Genomic DNA, 27,678 nt, shown 5'->3' with positions numbered 1-27,678 from the left:
CCTAATTCTCAGGTCTGCCTTCTAGTTCTATTTTTTTTTTTTTTTTTTTTTTTTTTGTCTGTTTGTTCAATTTCTGTGTGGTTCATTCTGTAGTTTTCAGCAGAATATATACATATGCACACATACAACCACACACGTATGTGTACTGTTTTGTAAATGTTCCCAATCGTGCTTTTTCTGCTTTGCATCATTTATTCATGTATCTTCCATGTTCTCATTTATTTTTTGTGCAATTAAACCTTATAATAAATTATTATTAAATATAACTTGACAGTAACAGTCTTAATGTTTTGTTTTCTCCTGAGCATTCAAGACAGAGAGAAAAAAAATATGTGTGCATGCGTGTGAGAGTACGTGTTGGCTGGGGGCTGTGTTTCTATTCTGTATCACAAATAGTAAGCACTGGAATAGCTGTCATGAGTGGCAAGAAGCATGTAAACCACATCACTGTCAGACAGCACGTTTCTCTTCCTGCTTTCAAATCTAACTTCAAGGATCCTTGATACATTTGCTTTTGCCAACTGAATAATACTGTTTGCCCAACAGTGTGATAACACCTCCTGTGCGGAAAATCATGGACATTTTTTGTTCTATAATGCTCTCAATTTTAAGATTTGAAAGTCATGTATACAGAGAATGTTGAACACATTTTCTTTCTCACCTTGCCACACAGACTTATCAGACATTTTTTCTCTGACAAAATGAATGTAATTTAAACATATACTGCTTTGCTCGGCATAGTTGTTCTAAAATTATTACCTGTAAGTGCACCTACTGCGTAAAAACGTTTAAATTTTGGAAGTACCAATAATCTTCACTTGTACGTATGAATCAAAGGGTGCATTTACTGCTGCAGACTGTCTCATAATGCAGATGCACCCTGACTGGCTTGGGTACCTGTGCTGTCTGGCCAGAGCAGCCTGGGCCATGCTTGGCAGCCAGTTTAACCTTCTGTAGTTCACATGTGCAAAACAAATCAAGTCCAACATGCAAATACATGGCCTGAACTCGGGTTACTTCATTCACAAGAAAGAAGTTAATTGTCATTTCTTAGGTTTATGCAGTTCACGTAAATCTCCTGTGCTGGCCTGAGTGATGATTCTTCTTTTCCTCTTTCTATGTCCCATGTAGTGTGATAACTGTGTTCTGCATAATTGTTACCAGCCTAGAACATTTTAAAAAGAAAAAGGAAAAGTTGAAGGACTTTTCTGACAATGATACAAATATTATGACAGGATACATTTTTTGGTGGGATTTTTGCCTCAATTTTGAAGTTAGCAACTTGAGGGAAAAAATAAATAAATATTGCCAATAATCAAATAGTTCAAATCTTGCAAACCAAAAGAGCTACACAGAAGAAATCTTTAAATACAATTGTTTCATCAAGAAAAAAAGAACAGTGAAAATGTATAAGCAGAAATATTTATTTTTTCCCAACTGTAGCTTAAGAGTAAACTATGCAACTCAGGGAATGTAAACATCAAGATACAGAAGAGATGAAGTTAAAAAATATGCAAAATACAAAGTATGAGGGAACTCCAGCTAATCTCACCTCATCCTGAGTACAATACAAAGCATTAAATAAGGCCTCTGTGATCCTCTTCCTCTTCTTCCTGGTGACACACATTCAGTTAGAAACAGAATGGAAGGAAATGCATCATGTATTACAATATAGTCCAAACTATTTAATTTCAGCATAGAAGAGATAACACTGATGTAACTTACTTGACCGTTGATATCAATAATATCCAATAGACTTCCTCTGAATGCAGACCATAACATGCAAGAGATTAACATTCTTTTGTAATGGTCTGGAGACACATCAAAAGAGCTCCCATTCAGAGGCAAGAACAATGACAGATTGCCAGCAAATTCCAGAAGCTTCATATGATGTGAAGGGGAAATAAACGTATTTATTTTTTTCTACTCAATATTTCCTTCCATTAGAAGCAGTGATTCTGGATCAGACTACTACTATATAATTAGTGTACAATAGATACAAAAAGCTACAAGATATAAAAATACCTCAAGATGTCACTTGTGCTCTCTATGCACGAAATAGGAACAGCCCAACATAAGAACTTGAATAATATCTTTTGTTTGTTTGTTTGTTCTTGTAATGGGAAAAATAAAGCAACTTATTTCATAACCTGCTTAACTGATTAGTTTTTTCAAGTTTAAAATTTTAGCAAGAAAATTAAATTTCAAAGTCTACATTTTTTATAGCTTCTGATAAGCATAGAAGAGCTTTTAACACCTTAATAGCTTCATGCTTCTATATTAAGCAAATTGATTTGTTACTCACTTTTTGCGATAAGCTGTGATGATGCAGTAAATGAGTAGGAAAACTAACAGTAAAACACCAGCAGATGTTCCTCCAGCTATGTAGATAATAAACCATTTGTGATCCCAAGTTGCTAGAATATGATTGTAATAAATATTGTTAGAATTTTGTAAAAAACATCATGAACTTCCTATGATAGACTAAGCTGAAAATCAACAATTATGTAGACACATTATCCCATGGGATCTCAAGCTCAATACCCAGATCTCACAACCATTACCTCATTTCTGAAGAGCCTTTGTTACGCTGAACTAGCATTTACAAAAGCTGCGACTGAGATGATGGAAGGTGAATGAACACAGCACAGCAGTACTAGAAAAAAACAAGAGATGTCTTGTATATTCCTTTTCCTCTCATTCCCTCCTGTGGTGAAAAAGCAGTCCAACAGCATTCATAAGTGACTCAATATAAAGTCAATAAAAGCACTCCGATGACTTAAATGAATATCCTTGACATTGTAAAGGTTTTCTCATAAAATACATGCATAATGAACTTGCAGTAATTCAATGAGCAACAAGACATTTTCTCAGCCCCAGAATTCAGTGCTTCACACTTTTATTAATTATTTTCAGCTCTGATTCAAAACTGTTCATTTTTTAATAAAAATATTTCCACAAAAAATTCTTCTGTTATGATCAGTTTTTTTATAACCCTGTACTTCAAATAATTTGGTGATGGATGTCAAGAAACTCACCCTATTTGTTCCAGTATTAGCAAAAATTATTCCTTTGAGAATCACAACTGAGATAGGGAAAGTTACATATATTGCAGTTTGAGCTTTGCAAATGCGGAGTCTTCTCCAATATGGAATCACTTCATCAAATAAATCTACAGATCAATATGTAATAATGAGGGGGTCAAGATGAGCTTGACATCTTCAAGGTATGAGTCAACATATTCTTAAAGTATTCAAGCTCGTGGAAAGGGAGTCATTCTTTCAAGTGAAAAAAGCTGGAGATATAATATGCTCAAAGTCACGTAGCAAGTCCACAATTCTAGTCCTCGACATAGTTTTACATTTAAAGTATGTATGATTTTTATCATCAGTTAGTGCTATCATTAAAAAAAAAGAAGAAAAAAAGTATGTCAAACCACAGAACATTAACTCAGCTTTTTGCAGCCCACCACAGTGCGCTATTTCCTGCTTCTGTTGCATCTCTGTGCTAGTTGTCTGCAAGCTTGAGAGTAAATAGCACAAAAAACAAGCAGTCACAAATAGAAGCTAATAAACACAGTATACAGTGTATTTGTGACTAGCAGTAGCCACAAACATCTTTGTCAGGTGATTTTACCAACTTCTTATAATCCCAAACTTCTAGCAAACTGCAGTGAGCTTACGTGATAGCAGTGTTTTGATGAGAGCGTGAGTCTGTCCAAATATGTACTGAAGAAATATTTCCTGCATATTCTTCAGTTTTTCAACAGGTAGCAATAAAACAAAGCAAGCATACAAAAAGGTGAGGATGCTTCGGGAAAAAGAAGGCTGAGGGGAGGCCTGATGGCGGCTGCAGCTCCTCACGGGGAGCGGAGGGGTAGCGCTGAGCTCTGCTCTGTGTGACAGCGATAGGGCCCGAGGGAACGGCATGGAGCTGTGTCAGGGGAGGGCAGCTGGGGGTTAGGGACAGGTGCTGCACCAGGGAATGATCAAGCATGGAACAGATGACAGCTCCAGGCTGCCCGAGTTCAAGGAGCATTTGGACAACGCTTTCAGATACAGGGTTTGTATTTTGGGTGGTCCTGCTTGGAGCCAGGAGCAGGACTCAATGATATTTATGGGTTCTTTCCAACTTGGGATATTCTATGATTCTACAATAAAAAGGGAAAGTTCAGTATAAAGAAGTCATAGGATGCTCTTTTGTATTACCTAATACAAGACAGTGAACATATCTTACGGACACAAAGTTGTTCTGTGTTTTCAGATAAAAACTAGCAAGTTATTGGTGAGCAATAACTACTTAGGTTAGCTCTCCTTAACAGTCTAGACAATGTAGAGAGAAAGAGAGTAGTTGAAGATGAAACCACAGCTGCTCCAAAGAGCTTTAATTCTGGATAGACGGGAAAATTATATGCTTAATTCAAAGACAAATGAAAAAGAATCGGTACTGGTAATGACAATAATCTCAGCAAACCATCTGCTGAGCCATCACCAGTTGGCTTTTTTCCTGGATCAAACTACCCATTGAAACCAGCTCAGGTATGTCTGTTTAGTATCAATGTGTTCATTGGAAAGGATAACAAAAAAATACTGAATAGAGATGAGTCTTATCATTGGATTCCAATATTACTTCACTCAAAAGAAAAGAGAAGTCTCTCAAAAGTTTACACTGCTGAAGGTATGTGACACAATAGAGAATGCTACCTGATTATGCAAACCAACGACTTCTGTCACAACTACAAAATGTAGACACTCTACTTCCAGCAAGTTTTCGATGGCTACTTGCTTGAAATGACAAAATAGTGCATATGCATATGTCCAGTTTCAAGAAAAAATATTTTGTTCAAGTTCTTGGCTACTTGCCACAGAAAACCTTCATCTGTGCCAATGAGTACTTACAGGAATAAGGAGAAAACACTCTGTAAGCAACAAAGAAATTTTTACTACTCTGTTCAAAACTGTATGTTTAATATCATTTTGGGTGGGTGAATGTGGATAGAATTCCAGACTTCAGCAGTGTCTCCATCCTGCAGTCCAAGCAAGATGCACTTCATTTTTTCTTTTCATGGCATTTCACCTTCAGTTTATCAGGTCAAGATAACAATCTATGACTGAATGAGTTTGAGAACTGGTATTATCAGCTGTCAGTTAAATTTGGATGAGAGAAGTCATTAGATTTTTTTGGAAGCAATAACAACTCAAAAGACCTTTTGCCTTTTCTCATCTTAATAAGTAAACCTTCCCTGAGGCACTTGTTTTTGTTAACAACACAAAATCTATTGTAATTACCAACTTTAACATAACATTCTAGGTTTTGAAGAAACATGTCACAGGTTTGCCATGTGTCTCTTTAGCTCTTGTGTTCTCATCAAAGGCAATATGTTGATTTGAGTAAAATTCCTATCACTGAGTGTTTGCTCCTGCAATTAGCTTTGTAGCCTTGGCATTTTCTCTACAAGACTCTGAAACTTTTCTGTGCAAAGGCTTTAGTGCTTTGGTTTTGAGGAGAAAGTACTGATGGGGCAGACATTTATTTGTCCTAACAAGAGATTTTAACTGCACTGAGAATATCTACATGTAGCTTGTCACATGCCTTGCTGATCTGGCATGTAAGCTATGTAACTAGACATCACTGAAATAATTTTGCCCACAGGTAAAAGATAGAAATCCAGAGTGACTGCATTATTGCTCAGAGAAAAATGCTTTTTTGAGTAGAGATCCACAGACACAGACTGATATCTTGCATGCATACAGGAAGAATTCATGTACGAAGAAGGAAGCTACTTTCACTAATACCTTGATTCTCCTCACCCACTACAACAGCATTATGTTGTGTCTATTTTCTGTGGCATAGAAGTACTGCTGCTTTCTCCCAGCTTGGAAGGATTGTGTGATAACCTGCTGTGACTGTACAAGGGCTGCCCTGTTTTTCATTTCATCTGTCATTTTTTTCTAAATGCTGCATTTTCCTTATGCTGACCTGTTATCTTTGTGATTATTTGGTTCCTGTTCTCTGAAACTGAAGGCATCAGGAAGCAGTTCTCGAGATGAAAAGGCTCTTTTATAGCTAAAATACACTGGAGAAAATTTAGCAGTGCTCTGAAACCAAAGCGGCTTGCTATCAGCCATTTTAGGCATTAGTTGCTACACAGATTCTGCATAGAGCTCAATCATATAAGGCTTTTGTGATTTACAGTAGTTTTCATGCAAAATAGATGGGTTCAAAATGATTGTAAATTGTAACAATAAAAAAAGTAGAACAAAGCCAAAACCAGAAAGAAAAAAAAAAAATTAGGCACAGACCTTCCTTACATCATTAACTCAAGTCTCACTGGCACGATCCAAATTCAATCCATCATCCTCATGCACACATCACCAGGTCTCAGACTGCACAGAAGGTAGTCCCAGGGGCTGCCCAGCTGGCACTGTCTGTGGTGGCCCAGAAACCAGTGCAGAGCCTTACCCAGCCACCTGAAACAGCTGAAGTGGCATTTTAAAGTCCATCCATAACACAGGTAAATCAGTAGGGAGAAACGTGACTTCATTATGCCTTTTTTCTTTCATCTCCAGCCAATACCAAAAGTTGCATTTGTGCTGCAAGCCTCTGTATTTGCACACATTGAGCTCAGATGTCAGCCCAGTTCCCTGGCTGCTGCCAGAGAGAGGTGATCAAAGCCCGTAAATTTTCATTTTGAACTTAAATCGTTCCACAACATTTAGGTTTTCAGGATGAAATAACAGCTTTTTTCATGTTTTCAATTTCTTTCATTCTCCCTTTCTTTTATATACCAATGTACCAATACCTATTTACATACCAAAACAAAGTTATAAGAAATCTGCTTCTTTCCTTCAGAAACTTGCTGAAAAGAATAAATCTAATCAGAGGGAAAAATATGGTAAGTAAAAATAAAAAATTGGTTCAGACGTGAAATCTGGTGACATGACCATATTAGCAGAATTTTCAGAAACAGCAGAACAGTGAGGAGCATACAGAAATTAATCTGAAGTCTCTTGAACATGTTACATAATTATGTAATACTCAGCCTTCTGTTTCTGCAGCTGTTGTTTGGCAAATCCACACTGATTTACATATGTGTTACTTTATGTTTTCTAGGTTTTAAGGTCAAAAAGAGATTTGTAGAACTGCCATTTCAGCTGGAAATTCTGTTACTATTAAACAATAATAACAATATTTGGTGGGAAAGAGCTGACAATAATACTGAACGGATCCCATGGTTTTGTTTTCACTGATGTTGAAAAACATTAAATGAAGCATGCTGACTTCTACTGACACAACTGCAAGAGCAGCCAAGGCTTTTCCCACACCTAAATATCTGTTCTCTTACATTCCTCTTCTTTTCTTCACAGGAATTTTATGTTATTTCTCCTTGCAATAATACTTCCACCTTCAGACAAGAAGTAAGCTTCATTTTTCTACTGTGTAACCTCTCAGAATCTGTGGTTTTATTATATTTCTGCAGATAATCTCATGTCCTTACTTTATATCTCCTTTCCTACAAGTTTCTTCCTCTTCAGAAATTCTTAGAATCTTTAAATACACAGCTTCTCTTAAAATAAACACAAAAAGTTTATTATTTTTCCTCTTACTCTCTCTCAATCAAAACAGAGTTCTCCCTATTACTATTCACAGCGCAACTATTCTGCCAGCTCCTAGACTCTGCATTTCTGAATGTCTCTGTCACTGGCCAAGATAAGAAGATTTGCAGTACCCATGCAGAATTATATCAACAGAATAAAAACACTGGAAGAATTCTGTACCAAATCCAAGCCTAGACTGTGGCTTAGCTGTAACACTTACCTGAAGAAAATGATGTGTCTGAACTGATAAAGCATACACAAAAATTAGCACATCTAGTTTCTGTCATCACTTTCATTAAAGCTACAACAGAGCAGAGTAAGAAACTCTAAGTGAAGGTCTTCACAGGGTCTGTGGAAGCCGACACCTGGCCTCTCTCTGCTTTCCTCTTAGCATTTCTCCATATCCCCATGGAACTATTAGTCATGCATTACGAAACGTATCTAAACATTAAAGGCAAACAATTGGAAATCTTTGATGCTTCACTTCTTTTGGAATAACAAAAAAAAGCAAAATAAAGTATGTCATAATGTAGAGCGTTTTAGAGGGAGACAACTGTTTTCTGAATCACACTTGAGCTTCTTCAGTGGTTTCATACCTTTTTTTCCAACAGTAATGCATAACTATGCTGGTATTAAAACCAGCTGTGATAAATAGAATTTTCTTCAAGATCAAAACAGGCATGGAATCTAATGTCTTTCTTTATTTTTTGTTTTATTTTGTTTTTAACTAGAAAGAATTTGCATAGTTAGGTCATAAAGTTGAGGCTGTTTGGCAACTCATTATTTGATTTAGTTTTGGTACAAGAAACACTTTGTTTGGAGCAAACAAAATATTTTAATTGCTATACAAATTGCAAATGCTTGATTATATGAATACAGTCAATATTTTGAAAATTGAATGTTTAAAAATTTTAGAGGGGAAAAATTATTCACCTGATGCTTCATCACATTTTGTTCATTTTCATGGACTTTCGTGGTCAAGTGTTCAGAGTAAAATAGATAAACTTTTTCTTCCTGAGTGCATTCTCAATATATGTATCTGAGATGAAGCATATTCTGAAGCATTATTCTGCATGCCACAGCTCTACGTGCTGCCAAACAGATGTCTGCCAGCTTTCATTTATTACCACTAACAAAGGCAGTACCAAAGACAGCAGAGAGCTGGCCTGAATGCTACAGTGGGAGAAGAAGGGCTTGGGTGGTACAGGAACTCTGTTTTCAAAAGGCATTCTACACAGAAGAACTAAAACTGAGCTGTTTTTATAGTCACAACAGAACATAGAACTAAAAGTGGGATTTAGCTCACAGTTTGAGCAATCTAATTTTATCTGTCTACGTATGGAGACCTAAGCTCCCATTATAATCGAACTGTGAAAATAGTCCCAGTGAAACCTGAAGAATTATTCAGCTCCCCCTATGGAAATTCCTTACTTGAACAAAGCACAGTCCATTCTACAGATTCTACATTTACAACAGAAGTTTGCCCTTAGCTCCCGCTGGAAGACCGGTCTCTCACCTAGGACCAAGGTTCATGCCCTGCAGTGCATTGTGTTAATGGGAACCGCCCCACGTCTTCAGGAGAACACTGATCTCCCCCTGCAAACTCTGCAGTCTCCTCTTTCAAAGAGTCTCCTTCCTATCATCAAATCAGCTTCTCACAAACAGATCTGAAGTCCTATTATGACACTAGACAAGCTAAACCAGCTTATTTCCATGGAAACCAGACAGATTGTTAACTTTGTCATCTTTCTCACACTGCTCATTTGAATGTGGCATTTGAATAAACTCTCATTGTTACTGGAGTGTTATTTGTTACGGGTGAAGATGCTAATGCCTCAGAAGGTCCTGGAAACATTTACCACTACCTTCTTTACTTACCAACCACGGTGAAACTCATCTCAAAGGTTTTATTTCTTCCAGTAGCTATGCAGCGGTACTTTGTAAAGTCGGAAGCTGTGACGTTTTGAATGACAATTGTTGAGGTTGCTTGACCAGAGCAATCCACCAGTGCACGTTTTATGAAATCTGAACCAAATCTTTGCTCTCCTACTGAGTTACACAGGACAATGGTATCTGTTCCACCTGCTTTAATCCTTTCCCACTTCACTTGCTGCACCAAACCTCCAATATCATAAGAGCAAGTAAAAGTGACACTTCCTCCTGGCTTGGCAAACATCAGATTATTTTGTCTCTCAGATATTTCAGAAGCATCTGCTGAAAAACAAACAAAAACAGGAAAAATGCCCACTGTCATTTATACCTACATATGAGTCTATTTCAGTGTTTTTCTAGACCAAACAGCTTTAATGGAACTGTGAGGTGTGCTGACATTTCAAGAAGGCTATATCTATAAATTTTGAATATATTAACAGTTTAAGCAAATATTCAACAGTGTAAATTATTGGATCAGCCACATAAAACTTGTGATATTCTTACTCTGCCTTCACTTCACTGCTTATAAAACTAAAATAGTTTGATGTGCCTTTGAGGACTTGTATTAGCAAATTATATTACATCACATTCCGGCCTATGAACTCTAATTCAAAAATCTCACCATTTAAGATGAAAAATATTCTTTACCACTCCTGTACTCAGGAGAAGTCTGTATGACAACCAGGCTATTTGAATGGAGACTTACAGAAAAAGTCAAGATTACAGCCATATACAGATCATAGATGTATTATATTTTAAATCATTTAGGCTGAAATTTTCTTTTTCTGAGTTTCTGTTTTTAGTAATAGAATTCACTGTTTACACATCAAATAAATACTGAAAAAAGATTTCCAAAGCAAATTTGTCAATGTTGCTGGTATTCAGAGATTCAACAAGCATGTGGCTTCTAGAAACACCTTTGTAATGCATATTTTTCGCAGTTAGGACTAGCACTGTCATCTTTTTGAAGACTTTGATGTTGAATAAGATTAATGATCCAACTGCTTTTTTGTACACTGTAAAAGGACTGATCTTTCAAACCGGTCAGTGAGATTCTGTGTTTTATTTATGTCTTTATGTCAAAAAATATCACTAATATATATTTGTGTGCTTTCCTTTATGTAAGGTAACAACTGCAATTCATGAAGGAGAATTAAGAAAAGTGCATAGGAAAACTGATATTCATTAAATGCATGAAAATCGGTTAAAAAACAAACAAACAAACAAACAGAAACTTAATATGAATTTATAGCCAGATTCATGGAATTGGACAGTTGCAGCAAGTCTGGATGGAACATACCACTGTAGGACTGAGCTAAATTTAGATCCTGCTTGGTATAATATTTTTATTATAAATCTAGGAGAAAAAAATGCTGGTAAATTATCAGAATGCTGGTAGTATCGAAGTTGTCAAAATTATAGGTGCTGGAGAAATCATCAATATGGAGTGACCTACCTAGCCTCTAAGCTAGCTGCAAAAGATAGCAGGATTTCATGTGGGCAAGAATACCACTCTAAATCTAGGAACAAATGATTCCATTCATGTTGGCAGGATGAAAGTTTCACTGTGGCAGTCTGACTTCTGACACTTGTCTGGTCTCCATGAAACAGTGAAAGATAGGAATGAAAATGTCTAGCCTACAGTTTTTAATAATGTATCAATGGAACACAGAACAGAAAAATTACATTCTTTCTGTCTTTGGAGACTAGAAAGATTGAAATATTGAAATGTTGAAAGAGAAAAGGAACCATGTCTAATGAGTTTACCTAAAAAAAATGAATTAAGAACCTGAAGATCCATGCAGGCTGCAATGAAGGAGACAGAAAGTTAATGATAGACAAGGACAGGAAAGAAAGAAATCCATTAAACCAAAAAGAAGACATAAGTCAGGCTGAGAGATCTGGAGCTGTTCAGCCTGGAGAAAAGATGGCTCCGGGGAGAACTGATAGCTGCTTTTCAGTACCTAAAGGGGGGCTGCAAGAAGGGAAGAAACAGACTCTTTAGCAGGGTCTGCTGTAACAGGACAAGGGGAAAATTCCAAACTAAAAGAGGTGAGGTTTAGACTGGATATAAGGAAGAAGTGTTTTACAGTGAGGGTGTTGAGGCACTGGAACAGGCTGCCCAGGGATGTGATGGTTGTTCCATGTCTGAAGACACTCAAGGCATGGCTAGATCAGCAACCTGATCATTGCAGGAGAGTTGGACTAGATGGTCTTTAAAGTCTCTTCCAACTCAAACAATTCTATTATTCTAAGAATTTACTCAGAGAAATATTATTCATATGACGGTACTTGACACTTAAAAAATATGTTCCTGAAGCCACTATAAAGTTTTACTTTATTCTGATTTTTTAGACAGAGAGCAGATTCTGATCAGCTAAGGAAAATAGGTAAATAAAAAGGGAATTGATATCACATCTCTCTTTTGACCATCATATTCTAACAGGTCAGATCCTTTCCTTCTATCCCACTTTCCACTGGCTTCCAGTAACTGCCTGCTTGACAAATAATGTGTATATTTGTCTCTTCACTGTGCAAACTTTATACTTCTAATGTGCAAACCCTACTACTGCTACTCCTTGGGAGCCCCCATGCATACTCATCTGCTCCTGTGTGTGTGCTTGCTGTCCTACTCATTTCCTGCCAATGTCACCCCAATGCCAAGGTGCTTCTTATATCTAAACATCCTTATTAGAGAAATTATAATGTATACCTGTGATTATGTACCTCCCTCCTTCCAGAGAAATTCCACCTGATCCAAAAAGGCAGCATCAAGGACTACATAAAAATGGCCTTCTTCCCCACTGCCCTGCTGTACATTTGCTAGAAGAATACATATTACACATATGGTAAACTGTGAAGAGTGTGAATCAAGAAACCAAGAAAATCACAATCATGAATATCTGTTCTTTTAATTCATTAGCTGTGTTATATTTGTTCAACAATATATCACAGCTTCCTAATAATGTGTAATATTGCTATATACTATTGTGTTCCACAACCTGTACATTACAAAGCTGATGTTGCCTTGCAACTTCAGCGAAAATATTCCAGGATGCATGTCGTAATATATTTGTATAACTTTCTGGACTTAAATATAATAAATACAATGCTAATAATCATAGAATCATAAAATCATGTAAGTTGGAAAAGACCACTAATGCCATCTAGTCCAACCATCAGCCCATCTCCACCATGTCCACTAACCGTGTCCCTCAGTGCCACATCCCCATGTTTCTGGAACGCCTCCAGAGACCGTGACTCTACTGCTTCCCTGGGCAGCATGAGCCACTGCCTCACTGTTCTTTCTGAGATGTTTTCTTAATATCCAATCTGAACCTTCCCTGGTGCAACTTGAGGCCATTTACTCTTGCCTTGTTAAAAGTTAAGAGAACTATGTAGGAACAACCAAATTAAAATAGGAACATTTTTTTATATTCTAAGTCACTATACACTCTTTCATAGTTATTTTCACAAACATTGTGATAGATTTTAATTCTTTGCTTATTTTACCTGGCAGTATGAAGCAAAGTTCAGGCATTTGCACTCCTGATGAAAGATATAAATCACTTTCATCCTTACAGTATGGTAACTGTGCAAAACTTGATTATGTAATGACAATCAGTGGAGAATCAGGCCTATATATTTCTAATTCAATTTTCCAAGTACACAAATGTTTTAGGCTTTTGTTTTAAACAATTGTCCCATTTTTATTTTGACATCCACATTAAAACTGTTCTTTCATCTTCCTTCTCCTCTGCTTAAGCACTTGCTTTATTTAGCATCTTTCTGAACAGTTTCTTTGCTTTCAGCCTGGTATGCGTGGGATGAGCACCTCCTGTTCTGAGAAATATTTCTATGGAAAAAAGGCACACCCGCACAACTTCGCCCCCGCATGCACACAACTCAAGGTGTCACACCGTGTCAACATTTCAGAAATGCTTTAAAAATGTGCTATTGCTCCTGATAAAAAGACTTCCCCTGCCCTCTGCTCATTTTGGTCTAAGCTGTTGCTGTCCGCTCTGCCTCCACTGCAGTCCTGTCATTTCTCCCCCTGAAGAGAAAGCGGTAGGCGGTGACAGCACTCGAGGGAGCCACATTTTTCTTTGCTTAGTAAAATATAAGGACTCCATGTTTGAAACCCTCCTTGTATCTTTTTTGGTATAATGATATCTCATTCATATTTTGCGAGTACACATATTTCCAGTTGGTTCAGGTCTATTAGACATATATAGAGAAAAAAATAAGCACATATAGTTTAAAAAACATAATCTTTCAATGTATTTCTGGAAAGTAAATATTAGATACACTAAAGCATGAATGAGTGCAAACCAGCTTCTTAGGATTTAAAGGATTTAGCAACTAAACTGCAATTCTGCAGCAGAGAATTGATGAAGTTAAGAAATCCCACTTGGGAGGGAAAACAAAATAATTCTGTATTTTTCTTCCTAAAAGTCAAAATAAATGTTATGTAGAATTTTGTTCCCCATTCTTTTGACTAGATATTTTCAGACTTTCTACTTTTTATTCCTGTCCTATTCACTTCTGTTTGTTTGGTATTTTTGTTTGTTTCAGTCTTTTGATCTCAGAAAGGATTAGCTCATTGTGATTCATCGCTGGAAAGTTACTTAGATACTTAGTCTTGTTTTCAGCTAGATCATTTATTTTTAAAGTCAGTGAAAAGTCTGTGACATTTTAATTACAGTTAATCATGACTATCACCTGTCTCATACCTCTAATCTTACATCAGACTCTAGAGATTTACTCTGGATTACAAAAATATCTATGTCATACATTTTTGGGAGGTTCATGTTGGATATCTGGAAAAGGTTCTTCACTAGAGGGTGTTGGGCACTGGAACAGGCTGCCCAGGGCAGCAGTCACAGCACCAAGCTGTGTTCAAGAAGTGTTTGGACAGCAATTTCAGTCATACTGTCTGATTTTTGGATTGTCCTGCTTAAAGCCAGGAGTTGGGCTTGATGATCCTTGTGAATCTCTTCCAACTCAGGATATTCTATGATTCCTTCTACTTTAAAGCTATTAACAAAATATTATTCATACTTAAACATTAGTACTGTGACTTCAGAAAGACAAAGTTTTAATAGAGCAAAATAAAATGCTGAAAAATTGAAAGAAATACTTTTACAGCTTTGCATATTTCTGCTTCTCTGCTGAAGCATTAAGTTTAAGCAGAGGCCTAAGGACTAGCAGCACTAGAGTTACACTGTTGACATCAGTCGCTGCTGACCAACGTGCACAGTGATGAGAAATGAACATGGTAACTCACACCATATCTTCAACCATTCCAGAACACAGATGTTTTCTGTGCTCTTCTCAGATCTCTAGATCAGGACAAGCTCATACTGCTCAAACTGCTGATATCAAAGCCATCTTTAAAGCTGCTACCCTTAGGAAGTACTAATTTCCACTAGAAACAGCAAATGAGCCTAGGAGATTTTCCAAAACTGCAAAGTTAACTTAGCTCCATCACAAAGACAAGTTCCCAGGTTTGATGAAGCTTTGTTTGTGTACACTGTTGTCTTCCACTGCTTATAATAAGGAGTGACAAAAGAAATCATAGATGAAAAGTAGTCTCAAAATTTTATGAAGATGAACTTTCTGCAGGGATTTCTACCTTCAAGAAAATCAACTTTTAGATGAAAAAATACTTCAAAGCTGACCCCTTCACCTTTCCTCAATATTCTAGATTTGGAATTGCTTTTAGCTCCCAAACTAACATCTTGTGTGCACGTGCCACATAATTCTGTCTCTAAAAAATAAACTGTCTTTTTTTTTTTAATGAAAAAGAAAAATGGGGATATTTGGCTACTGTATAAGTTGGAGCAGGTAAAGATCTTGATTTCTTATGAGTTATTGGCTCAAGTTCTATAATCATCACTAGTGCCACGTTCGAAAAAGATGTATTTTTGTTACAGAGAGTATTAGATTGTAAGAGCTAAAAGTTTTAACACCCCTATACATTTACAATGTAATTTTAAATTATATTATAACAATCTGGTGAATACATCTGTACCAGTTATTAATTCTCTGTGACTTTATAGACACTTAGTACCCAATTTTAAATCACCTCTAACTCAAGTTTGTTTGTGCATACTGCACAACTCCTTGTTATTTTACTCAGTCTTTAAAACTGAACTGAGCAAGGAAAGAAAGAAGTCAGAGAGAGAGTATGGTGCCAATAAGAGTAAGAAAATAATCTGCTATTCAAGTACAAACATTTCTGAGCCAGAAGAATTTGATTGTTAGGAAATAGATTATCCAAGAGGAACAGAAAATGCATTATGCCAGGATTTGCCTGCAGGAGATTCTTAATGGTGTAAGAGGTCAGAATTTCAGATTTTCGCTCTCTCCAGGAATTTAATCAGTTCAGAATAAAGGGAATTTACTCACAATAGGAGTTCTAGGAAAGACCGAGGATACTGTCCTAGCCTTCACTTATTGCTTATTATTTTATCAAAATGGTTGAAAATAATAAATGCTATACTGGAAAAATGCATGTCACATCATAAGTATGTGCATGCATGTGTGTGTGCACATATCCCTGTGTGCAGGTTTGTGCTTCATTGCTCACATCTTATAAGAGGGAGAATCAGAGGTAGAATCATAGATTATCCCAAGCAAGAAGAGACACCCAAGGATCACCAAACCCAACTCCTGGCTCCATATAGGACCACCTAAAATCAAACCCTATGTCTGAGATTGTTGCCCAAACACTTCCTGAACTCTGGCACTTGGGGTCACGCCCACTGCCCTGTGCAGCCTGTTCCATGCCCACCGCCCTCTGTTGCAGACCCTTCCCCTAACCCCTAACTGCCCTTCCCCTGACACAGCTCCATGCTCAAGGTGAGGCCGCAAAGCACAGAGTGGAGTGAGATAATCCCTCCCCTTGCTGGGCCTGATGCACCTCAGGGTGTGGTTGGCTCCTTTGGCTGTCAGTGTAGAACACAGTGCATCACAATTGAAGCCATACAGGATAGAAAAGGTGGGGGAGAGGGGAAGGGAAAGAGTGTGAATGTAAAAATAGCTCATAAAGACAAATATTTCTCAGGAGGAAAAGCCAATGCTAGAAAGCGGACAATGTATACACATACCCACACAGCCTAGCCCCACAAATGTTATAATGTCTGTAATGCCTGGGAGTGTTAGATGAAGATGTCTTTTTTTTTTTCCCCTGCATCTCAGAACATAACTATAACTATTATTTTAATGGATTGTTTCGTGAACTGAATATATATTGGAGAAATATTTCATAATAAGTTTGTTATGCAGTTTGGAACCAGGTAGGAATGTAAAGAAATCAATATATCAACATTCTATGCTGCTTATTTCCTCTTCATTTTTATTTTTTTTTGTCTTTATTGAATTATAAATTATATTGCCTGTCAGACAGACCACCTGAAAGAAAAGTTCATAATTAGAAATATGAACAGTAGAAAGAAGATCTACTTCTTGGGAAAAATGTTGGATGAGAAAACTATGTGAATCTATAATACATCTTTTCACCTACTTCTGTTCATTTCATAACCTAAAACATATTTTTCCAAATGAAACATTGTCTGTCTTGGATAAATTAATGATATATATCCTTAATTTCATATTTCACGTATATTGAAGTTGTCAATATACATTTTCTGTTGCCCTCTGGACTTGCAAACACTGATGATTTCCAAACACCATTATCTCAAAATTTCATACATATTCTTTAAAGTTTCTTTAAAAAAAAAAAAAAAAGTAAAAGTAATAAAACATCTGAATCTAGATCTGGGTGTCACAGAAGTAAAGGTTGATACTAGATATAATACGTTAATAAAGTTGAATTTCACAGTGGTTACTGCAGTGGCATAGAATTAGGGATTAGTAGCTGGGAAGTGTAAGTATTTTTGTCTTATGAAGCCAGGGAAATACTTACAGAATACATAAATAAATATAGTTAGGTAAATAAATAAATAAAATAAATTATAATTGAATTCACTTTACTCAATTCCAAGTTAGTTTTTAGCTTCCTAACTTCATTCCTGCATGTTTCATGCAGGATTTCTAGCATTCTTACTCAATTTCCTTCTTGTCTTGATGGACCATTGGAGGAGGTTATCCTTAATAATCAGCAGGCTCTCTCATAGCCTGTTTTTCTTCATCATCCATAGGATTCTTCTAGGCAGATGCCTGAACAGGGCAAAGTCTAGTTTTCTGAAGCCCAGAAGATCTTATTTTTTCACTTTTATCATCTTCTAATGGGATCATGAACTCCAACATTGCATGGTCATTGCAGGCTAGGTTGTCCCTGACCTTCGAATTCCAACACATTCTTCCTTTTTTCTAAGTTTAATGTTTAACATAGTGCATCCTCACCAGCTACTTAATCATCTGTGTGAAGAATTTATCATTTCTGCACTCTAGAAACCTCCACGAATTCTTGTACTCTGCTATGTTTCTCCACACAGGTAGTTTAATTCTCTGACAAGGATGAGAGAACGACAAGCTTCCTCCTGTATTCTCTCCTCATGTACTTCCTCCTTGCAAGGACATTGGTAGCAGACACCCACCATAGCATAACCCATGTTCGTCTGCCCACTATTCCCAACCCATAGGTTCTCAGATGGTTCGTCATCCTCTAGTAAGTAGAGTTTCCTGCATTCCCACTGCTTTCTTGCATAAAAGGCAACGCAGAATCACAGAATTGAAATTTTGGCTGAAAGGGACCACTAGAGGTCATCTAGTTCAACTCTGCTGCCAAAGCAGGCTCCCTAGACCAGATTGCACAGGTAGGCATCCAGGTGTGTCTTGAATGTTTCCAGAGAAGGAGATTCCACAACCTCTCTGGGTAGCTTGTTCTGGTGCTTCATCACCCTTACTGTGAAGAAGTGCTTATGCACATTTGTGCAGAACTTCCTATGCTTCAGCTTGTGGCCAATTCCCCTTGTTCTATCTCCCTGCACCACTAAAAAGAGACTGGCCTTGTACCTTTGCCTCTCGCACCTTGGAAATTTACAGATATTTATCAGATCCCCTCTCAGTTGTCTCTTCCCAAGTCTGAACAGACCCAGTTTGTTCAGCCTTTCCTCATAAGAGAGGTGCTCCAGGCCCTTCTCTCCATTTCTTCTTTGCTAATTTGGCCCATTCTTTCTAAAGAGCCTGTATCCATCCATTGCAGCACATGAGTAATGGAAGCCATCCTAATGAGATCATAGCTTTGTAGCTACACATAGAGTTCTGATTCCTTGTTTGTTTCCCCTACAGGGAAACAGAAACTTCAGATGGTTATGCAGGTTTCCAAAAAATGTATGAGAGCTTCCCCACAATGCTGCCCCTCAGCATTTCCTCATTTGAGTGCACACACCTCATTTGAGAAGGCCATCCTTCTGCCTTGATTTGTTGTTTTCAAGGTTTTGCCCTTACATGTCATCCCAACCCAGCCAACTTCTTTCATTCGTGGGTTGCCATCTGACTTTCCTATTGTCCTGTTAAGGGTCCTCTCACCAGTTTTGAGACTAACCAGCCTAATGGGAAAGGTGATTTTTTCCCACTTGCTCATCTGGATTCTGTTTCTTTTTAATGGTTCATGATCTTCCAAAAGGGTCCTTGATGATAAAACACAACAAAGAGCAAATAGCACCAATAGATGAACAACTCAGAAGTGAGACTCATCTTCAAATTATCATACATCAGTTAATAACTGTAGTATCCATTGAACACAAAAATTGTGTTCATTAAGAAATGCTAAGAGGGAATATATAAACCAACTCTTTATCTATCTTACACTGGTAAAGAGCACTACTCCTCATAGATGATTTTTCCTTAACATTGCACACTCTGATACAAACAGAGAAACTAAGAGTACTTACTATTATTTTCATTCTTAAAAGCCAACAAGAATTATTATTAAAAAAATAAAAAAAATAAAAACAACAAAAACAACATACACACACACACACACAAAAATACAATAAACAGTGCTGAATAAAAGGGTCTGCATGTTATAACTGACTGCTCGCCAAATAGAACAAAAATCATATTTTCTGTTTCTGGAAGATATTTTTTTCTCATCTATATAAACCATATATATGGTTTATATAAAGGCAAGATAAAGGACAATATTCAGCTTCATTCAGTAATGCTGAGGCTTTAGCAGGAACTTTTTAGCTGATTTATTTTAAGAAAGTAATATATAAATTGGAGACAATTCTGATGAATTTAAGAATAGTGAAATTCAGAAGAATGAGCTAAGAAGGAAAGTTAACTATTTTTGTTTAGAACAGAGGGATGACTGAATTTTGACAATATGGGAGCCTTCCTTCTATTTTTCAAAGGGAAGTACTAAAATGAATAAGCTTTATATTAAACATGATGTATCTAGGCTAGATGTAATGGGGAAAAAAATCTCATTCCAAGGGTGGTTAAGCACTAGAATAACTATGCAAAAATATGCATAAATTTCCAATGTGGGAATTAGTTACAGATGATGCTTATACTTCCTCAGAATAGAGATGGATGAGATGAGTTTGCAAAGTCTTTTCCAACCTGATTTTTCCACTTTTTTTTGTAATTTGTTTTGATATAAGCTTTTTCTCCAGAAGGGAAGCTTTTCCTTCTGCTCTGCTCCAAGCAGGCTTTCTTTTCCCCCCCCCCCCAGCCATTTTTACTGAAGGGAGATCCAATCCTCAATTCAGCACAGAAATTAAAAAGAAAGAAAAGCAATGTTTAACAGGTCAATAACCACAGCAGAGGTATGAAAAAGGCAGCTTCTTCTTGGCTCCATCCTCTTTCTTTTTAATTAGGTGCTGATAGTGTGGTTGACGCTGTGTAAAATACAGAGATAGCCCTTGCTCTGGGGAGCTCAGAGTCTAAGAGCTGAGGAATGAAGATCCCTCAGGGCTAGTTCTTGTTTCTGTGTCCTTTAAAGGGATGATAATGTTTCACTGTAGACCTATGAATCACAATCTAAATTGAGACAGAGATAAATAGAAAGCAAGCTATTTCAGGTGAATAGGGACTTGAAAAAAAAAATCTATACATTGTACTGCTTCTGGCAGGCAGAAGAACATTAATAAAGAAGTAAGGGCTGAGTGGCAAGGATATCATCACACTAGCTAAGAATAGAAAAGCTCTGTCTCTGCTATCATAGAAGAGGTTGATCACTCTATTTAAAATATAGGAGTACTTCATGGTACAGCTGGCATTTAAATACTCTATTGTAAAGAACTTCCATTCTTATTCAAAGCTGCTAGCAAGACATCCCCTGAACAAACGGTCAATTGTCACTGACTACAGAGCCAAAAATTTAGCCATTAATTAAAATAAAAAAAAAATAAAATAAAACAATTTCAAATAGTTTAACAATAAAAAATTATGCAGCCATGCATAATTCATGTTACATGAAGTAAAAGTTACTGAGACTGTCAAAATAATGTTTTCCATTAGTACATAGCATCACTTTCTAAAGTCATAAATCACTAGAAATATTTTAGTATCTAGCTGAAAGTAAACTACTGAGAATAGTCTCTTCAAATATAAATATCTCTTGCATTGATAAATTAAAGAAGAACCAAAGGATTTAAGACAGTTCTGGCAAAGAACCACATAAACAAATGGATCAATGTCCCAGCTGGGGGACATTGGAAATGCTTCCTTTCTCTGAAAACATTTTAGAGAAGGAAAAAAAAGGAGAAGAGGAGAGGAGAGGAGAGGACGGGACAGGACAGGACAGGACAGGAGAGAATTGCAGAATTCCTTCTACCTCTTTGCTACAGTTAAGTACATGAATGGTGACTGACAATATTTTTCTTTGTTCTTTCATCTAAAAGTAAAATTACAAATATATATATATATATATAATAAATCTGCATTTTAAATGCTTTCCCTTCTAGCTAGCAAACATTTGAAATGTAATGTTTTGTAACTCAACAATTCCTGTGTGATGTCTCCAACTCTGATGGTTCTTCCATTAGCAATGACTTTATTCTGTGCTCCTCACATTTTATATGGTACCTAAAATCAGTCTTCAGTCATACACATCTAATTGCTGTATATAAGGAAAAAGATTGTCCCTAAACTGTTCCTTAAGGTGAAATATTGTAAGTAGTAACCAATCCTACAGAATCTTTTCATTAAAAACAAATAAACAAATAAACAAACAAACGAAAACCAAATGTGCAAGGAGTTTTTCAGAAAGTATGGGTTCTATTAATTTAGTATAGGTTGTGACTCATAAAATGTAGGAATATTAAGAAAAAAATGCACTTGAATTCTCTTCCAAAAACTGCTGCACGCACATTCACATTACAAGATAAAAGAAGCAATAGATACAGCTGGCAGATATCTTCCTGTGGGATAGACTATTCTTTTTGAAAGTATTGATGTGAAAGTAAAAAAAAAAAAAAAATTAAAAAAGGAAAAAAAAAGATGGCAGAAAACAATCTCAAGTTCTCTGCAATTATGTTACAGAATTCAGTACTGCAAAGGCTTGTAAAAATATCCTGTAGTTATGTAGCATGTGAAGCAGTTATGCCACAACTGTTATTGCTTTACTGTCTGTATCTCTGAATAACTATCAATAAAGTAAGCATGGGTAACATCTTGCAGCGTGGGAGAGCTCTTTCTCGTGTTTCATAGATATCCTAGAAATCTTAGAAAAAATTAAAGGCAAAAAAAAAGAGCAAAGTATGTCCTAATATTTTCATTATATCTTCTGAAACAGCCCAAGGACCAATTTGAGATCAGATCTGGTAAAAAACAAAACGAAAAACAAAATCCATTGCTACAACAATTGTGTCAAAAATTGCTCTAAATGCTGATTTATCACCACTTCTAGGGTCTTCCAGCTGTCAGCGATAGTATTCCAAGAAAAGGCATCTGTAATGAGAGCTATAACCTTCTCCATTTCTCAGGACTTTTGGTCATTGTGGCAAGTCAGTCATTCCTTATCCAGGATTAAATTTTCCTCTCTTTAATTTTTTTTTCTGTGGTGGAAAATGAAGCTAGCTCACCCTATCTATCGCATGGTGGGGTGAAGAGGTTTTCCGTGATCAGAGAGTAAGCAAAGTTGTAAAAAAGAGTTTTGCTGCTTCTCCTACAATGCTAATCTCTTGAAATTTGATTCAGTTAATAACATCTTTAAGTATGAAAAATTGTAAATGTGGAAGTTTGCACATAAAACTTTTTCTTTCTTTCTTTCTTTCTTTCTTTCTTTCTTTCTTTCTTTCTTTCTTTCTTTCTTTCTTTCTTTCTTTCTTTCTTTATTTTTTTTTTTCTTTATTTCTTAATCATCATGATCCCCAAACTTTTCTAACTGATTAGTCTCATATAATGTTAAAGGCTGCTAGCACTTCTGTGTTGCTCAATGGTACTGTAGTGGTGAGACACTATGAAATATTTACTCATTAAGCATTAACACTTGATGTCCCTAAAGTTCTAATGAAAAAAATGTTGACAAATCAGAGTCATACCAATTATGTTCACTTTGTACTCACTTTTTTTTTTTTTTTTTTTAAACTATACAAAGAGCTTGGGAAAGCAGAATCTGATTCTTGATCTTTTAATTAAGAGTAATGAAACACCAGAGCAACTTTGAACCATTTGAGTGCAGAAGTATTCCTTTTTGGGTAAACAAACAGTTTATCCATGACACTTTATGCAAATTTTTGTATATTGTTATCATTTGCAGAACATTTCACTTTACACCTTAATCTGGTAAAGAATCTCCGTCATGACTATATTGCTGAATGTCATTATTTTATTTACATTATTTTTCTATTCGAAGAAATTCTGAAATCTGATGTCTACATCTATATTCTGTTGCTTGCTTTCACTGAAGTCTGTGACACAAATTCCTCACTGACATACTTACCTATGTAATTTAGCAGGAATATCTGTGTTCCATAGAGTAATAAGTCAGTACAGATAAAATCTGAAACTTCTAAATGGCAAGGTAGCGCAAATTAAATTATAATCCAGGTTTCAGTTTTGGTTAACATAGAAAACTTAATATTATCAGTTTAAATTCACCTGTGTGAATATACCACACAAAAAGAAATATAAGAAAGCTTATATTTCATTTTGAACTTAGTGCCCACAAAGTTGAATCCTTTGAAAGACAGCTCCAACTTCAGCTTAATCAACCAATCTTGAAAAGTAAAAACATAAATTATGAAGCATTAAGTATAATGCAATAATGCAATTTATTCTATTAAAGATTTGTTGATTTACTGTTGTAAACAGAAGAAATGGATTTTACAGTGAGTTGCTCATTTAGCTGGGGTAGTAAAGGCAAATTAGTGTTTTTCTAAAAAATCATGCTTATTTTATATCAATAAATAAATCCAAAAACTAAAGAGGGCAGTATAATTCAAAAGCCATTTTAATAACCTCTAAAATGGTTTTTCTGGTATTTTGGACAGATTTGTGTATAACAAAGAATATAAAATTCCTTTAAAAGCACCTCATTTTCCTGAACTTTAACTATCAAATAGTGTATATTCATCCTACAGAGACAGATCTCCTCCTGCTGAAAGGATGAGACTAACACTTAGCTTTCTCTAAGCTCTCACCCTGGTGAAGAATACAAAAACTTTCAAAGCAAACACCAATGTCCTAACTTTGCCAGCTGACAAATAAGAAGAAAAATTATACATGTGCTATCAGCAGCAAGCTGAAATACTGGCAGCATGGAAGCAGAACTGAAGTTTACTGTTGATTCAATCAAAGCAAGGTGTCATCCAGGGAATTTAAGATATTTATTACTGATGAATACAGTATTAAAAGGTAGATAAAGCCTGACTAATAACAATTCTTCTATAACCACTACATTAAAAAATGCCTTCTCCAAGATCTGTTTTTAATAACATATTTAATTTGCAGAGTAGATTGAAGCTGTAATGTTTCATCTTTGCTGTTAATACACTTCCTTTTCTCCAGATCAGTGGGTGTAAAGATCTTGTTTATGAGCATCTACTGGGAGCTGAGCAAAATTGATTTTTCCTGTTCTGAGAAACTTCAATTCTTTAAATGGGAAAAGATTTACTTCTATTCAACATATTATCTTTTTTTTTTTTTTTTTTTTTTTTTTTTGTAGCAAGATTAGATATATACACTAGAAATATGGATGTTTTAGTTTTGAGGATTAAAGTTCTCCAATCAAGTGAGGTATCCTAAATAGTGAATATTATATCCAACATTATCATTTAAAAAATGTAACTCTGATAAATGATAATTTTTTTGTTTGGTTTATAGTGTGCTGAAATCTTTAAGTGAATTACCTAATATAAGTATTAGACTGACAGACAGAAACCAAAGGAAACTCACTGCCTAACTAACTACAAATTCAGATACAAATAGTTGAGGACAGTACTTCTTTGGCCAGACAAAAAGGACTAAATGAACTTGCAGACCTCTATTGCATCTAACTTATTTTTTATTAAATCAGCTCACTGCCAGAACTCTGGTTAAACAGAGCCACAGAAGAGATCTACTTTGTCTACTGCTTTTTGTAAATAACAACCTGAATCTCCTGATCTTGGATTATTTAAATGCAACTAAAAAAAATGTTTCTAATGCCTAGAGTTATATTAACACTGAACAGACTGACAGAGAAACCTAGAGGTACTGTTTCCAAAAGTTATTCCTTTACACAATAAAATAGATGCTAGGCTAAAGCAACCAGTCAGAGAAGATACTCGAGGAATCATAGCTGAGGAGCTGTGATCTGAACTGCAAGCCTACCCTAAGGGACTTTTTTAATTCTTCCACCAGATGGACATTTCCTCTCCATGCAAATAATTGAATTGTATGAGTATGCTAGTGGACTACAAAGGCAGAAATAATTTCAGTTCTGAAATAACTTGTGTAACTAATCTGAAAGAAGTAGAACTATAGCTTTTTTTTTAAGTCAGGACAATAATTTGTCTGGCTTAATTTCTGCTTTGATAAGCAACCATGTTTAGTGATAAAAAGCTAATACAGAAAGGAAAGCAGATATAGATTCCTATCCCCTTTCCATTACCAAAATTATTGTTTAAAATCAAGTTTCAAGTTTCAGAAGTCTTCAATGGTGAAGGTAGGAACAATGTAGCTCGAAATTATTTAAATTACATATCTACTACAATATCAGCTCACCCATTTATTTGTAACACTGAAACAACAGAAGTTTAAAGAAAATAAATTTGAAAGTAAGATTCAGAGGGATCAGGCTAGGAATTATTTTTAATCTTCTTTCAAACAGAAAGAAACAGAACTAAACTCCAACTCATTCTCTCCTAACTATGAAATAAAATAAAACATTGAATGACGTCTATTTCCACTCGGGATGATGAGAAAGAGGTTATCTTTACATTCACTGTATCAAACCAATAAATCAATGATCAAAACCAGTTGTCTTCTGAAGGTTGTTCTATCATTTGTGTGTAATGAACTTCTAAGGACTAAATGACTGCAGTTCCACTCCTGTCATCAGGGAATCTCTGTACCTTGCACCAGAGTTGTCAGTTGACCAATACTGAATGGACATGCATAGAAAAATACTTGAAAAGGCTTTTTTCTTCTCTTTCTCACTCAGAATTGGAAAAGAAATCAAATCAGATGAGTCAGATAGTTAGAGAGCCTCTGGAAAGTACATGAGCACCTGTACAGAAAGTACATAGGCATAAGTGAATCTGATCTTTTTATTTCCTTCTTCCTTTTTCCACCTTCAAGCAGGTTCCTTTTAAAGAAAAGCTCATTCTTCTTCATTTAAATGTCCCTCTTTTTTTTTTTTTTTTTTTTTTTTTTTTGCTGCCACACCATTCATAAATGTTTTCACTTGTTGTTTTTTGTTATTGCTGCTGTTTTGTTTGTTTGTTCATTTTTCTGTTTTTCTTAGTTTTGAAACCAGTGCACAGTAGCATCCTCACTATAAAGCACAGCAATAAAAATCCATTACCCTCCATGGGCAGTTATAAGGTTTAATTAATTCTCTAAGGAGATCCTACAGACTATAGAAATGCACTTTTGAAATGATCATTGCTATCTAAAGTCTGGCATGTGACAAACTGGTACTGTGACATACAACTGTGTCCTTCAGTTCCACTCATTTCCTACTTCTCTTAAAATAAACTTTTGTTAGAGCAAAATAATTATTTCCTGATGTTTTTGTACTTTCACCCAAATTAATCCATTTAAATGTGCAGTATAATTGAAAAGTTACAGAGCCAGATATTCCCTAAATTTGCATAAATTTCTGTATTGGGTATATCAGAAATTAAAAAAGTGATGAGAAATTTCCTTACCTGGATGAATAACTTCTATTATCTTCTCAGAGACTCCATCTGGGTAAGTTACAATGGAGCAAAAGTAAAGACCAACATCTTCCAAAGTACTCTTGTTGAAGGATAAGGATTGGTCTTCCCTAGAAGTATTTTCAAAATATATTCTTCCTCTGTATTTGTCTTCAATATGTATGCCATAGATAGGATGCAAGACGGCAATATTTTCTTTATGACTTCCATTTTGTTTCATCCAGGATGTCTGTGTTATCACAGCTTTTTTTGGATATATGCATTCCAGTTTCATCTTCTCTGAAAGATTTATAGTTGAATCCACAAACCTTCCTTCCACACTGGCTAAAACTAAGAAATACATTCAGTTTGATTATAAACATTATTAAAAATTGAAATTATAGCAAAACTCAGAAATGACATTAGCAGCACCAGAAGTAAAATTCTGAAGAAAATATTCATTAAAAATAGCCACTACCCCCCGATATTGTAACTATTTCTAATGTATGAGTATGACTGGAGAGTTAATATTTGTCTGAAGCACACAATGGCACACTTGTGAGTTGTGATCATATCCGTAATTATGTAAGAAGAGGAAAGAAATATGATAGCTAGGAATAGGAAAGAGATCTTACTTCTAAAAAGTTGGAGAACAGCAACAAGGAAAGCTGCATGGTCCATCTCAAAGAACACTGGAATCAGTGACTGGCGCTATGTGGCTTTGTGCAGTCTCTGCACAACACATGCTGTTCTCAGGGGGAAGGTTTTACTTTTGAAACATGAAAAACATCACGAGCTTTTTACTTTCACATTCTAAAAATTGCGTCAAAGATGCACTGAATTCATATCTAAAACTATCTCAGAGAAAAGTTTTCCACTACTAT

At 35.8% G+C, this 27,678-nt stretch overlaps 1 protein-coding gene across 2 annotated transcripts; it reads right to left on the bottom strand.

Annotated features, from left to right (window-relative positions):
* Nucleotides 1-25: 25 nt before the first annotated feature.
* Nucleotides 26-27,678, bottom strand: CD226 (CD226 molecule). Of its 2 annotated transcripts, none has more exons than XM_010708707.4 (6): nucleotides 27,430-27,678; nucleotides 26,807-27,145; nucleotides 9,477-9,812; nucleotides 2,306-2,417; nucleotides 1,553-1,613; nucleotides 26-1,165 (listed from the first exon to the last, which is right to left on the bottom strand). In XM_010708707.4, exons 1-6 carry the CDS (start codon nucleotides 27,473-27,475, stop codon nucleotides 1,037-1,039), a joined length of 1,023 nt encoding a protein of 340 aa, XP_010707009.2. In that variant the 5' UTR covers nucleotides 27,476-27,678; the 3' UTR covers nucleotides 26-1,036. The 2 variants fall into 2 exon arrangements, with proteins under 2 accessions (XP_010707009.2, XP_085076830.1); XM_085220704.1 differs by having other exon boundaries at nucleotides 9,477-9,809; nucleotides 27,430-27,675.

This window comes from Meleagris gallopavo, chromosome 3 (assembly GCF_905368555.1).
Source record: "Meleagris gallopavo chromosome 3, MGAL_WU_HG_1.1, whole genome shotgun sequence".
NCBI classification, from domain to species: Eukaryota; Metazoa; Chordata; class Aves; order Galliformes; family Phasianidae; genus Meleagris; species Meleagris gallopavo.
Note: the sequence above shows the minus strand (reverse complement) of the source record. Positions and strands in the feature narration are given on the sequence as shown.

Bases quoted from the DNA above. Each gene is read 5' to 3' on its own strand.
- CD226 (XM_010708707.4), bottom strand. From the start codon at position 27,475: ATGGACCATGCAGCTTTCCTTGTTGCTGTTCTCCAACTTTTTAGAA. The intron at 9,813-26,806 runs GTAAGGAAATTT...TTTGTTTTTCAG, and splicing joins AATAGAAGTTATTCATCCAG to CAGATGCTTCTGAAATATCT. The intron at 2,418-9,476 runs GTAAGTAAAGAA...ATCATATTCTAG, and splicing joins GATGAGTTTCACCGTGGTTG to CAACTTGGGATCACAAATGG.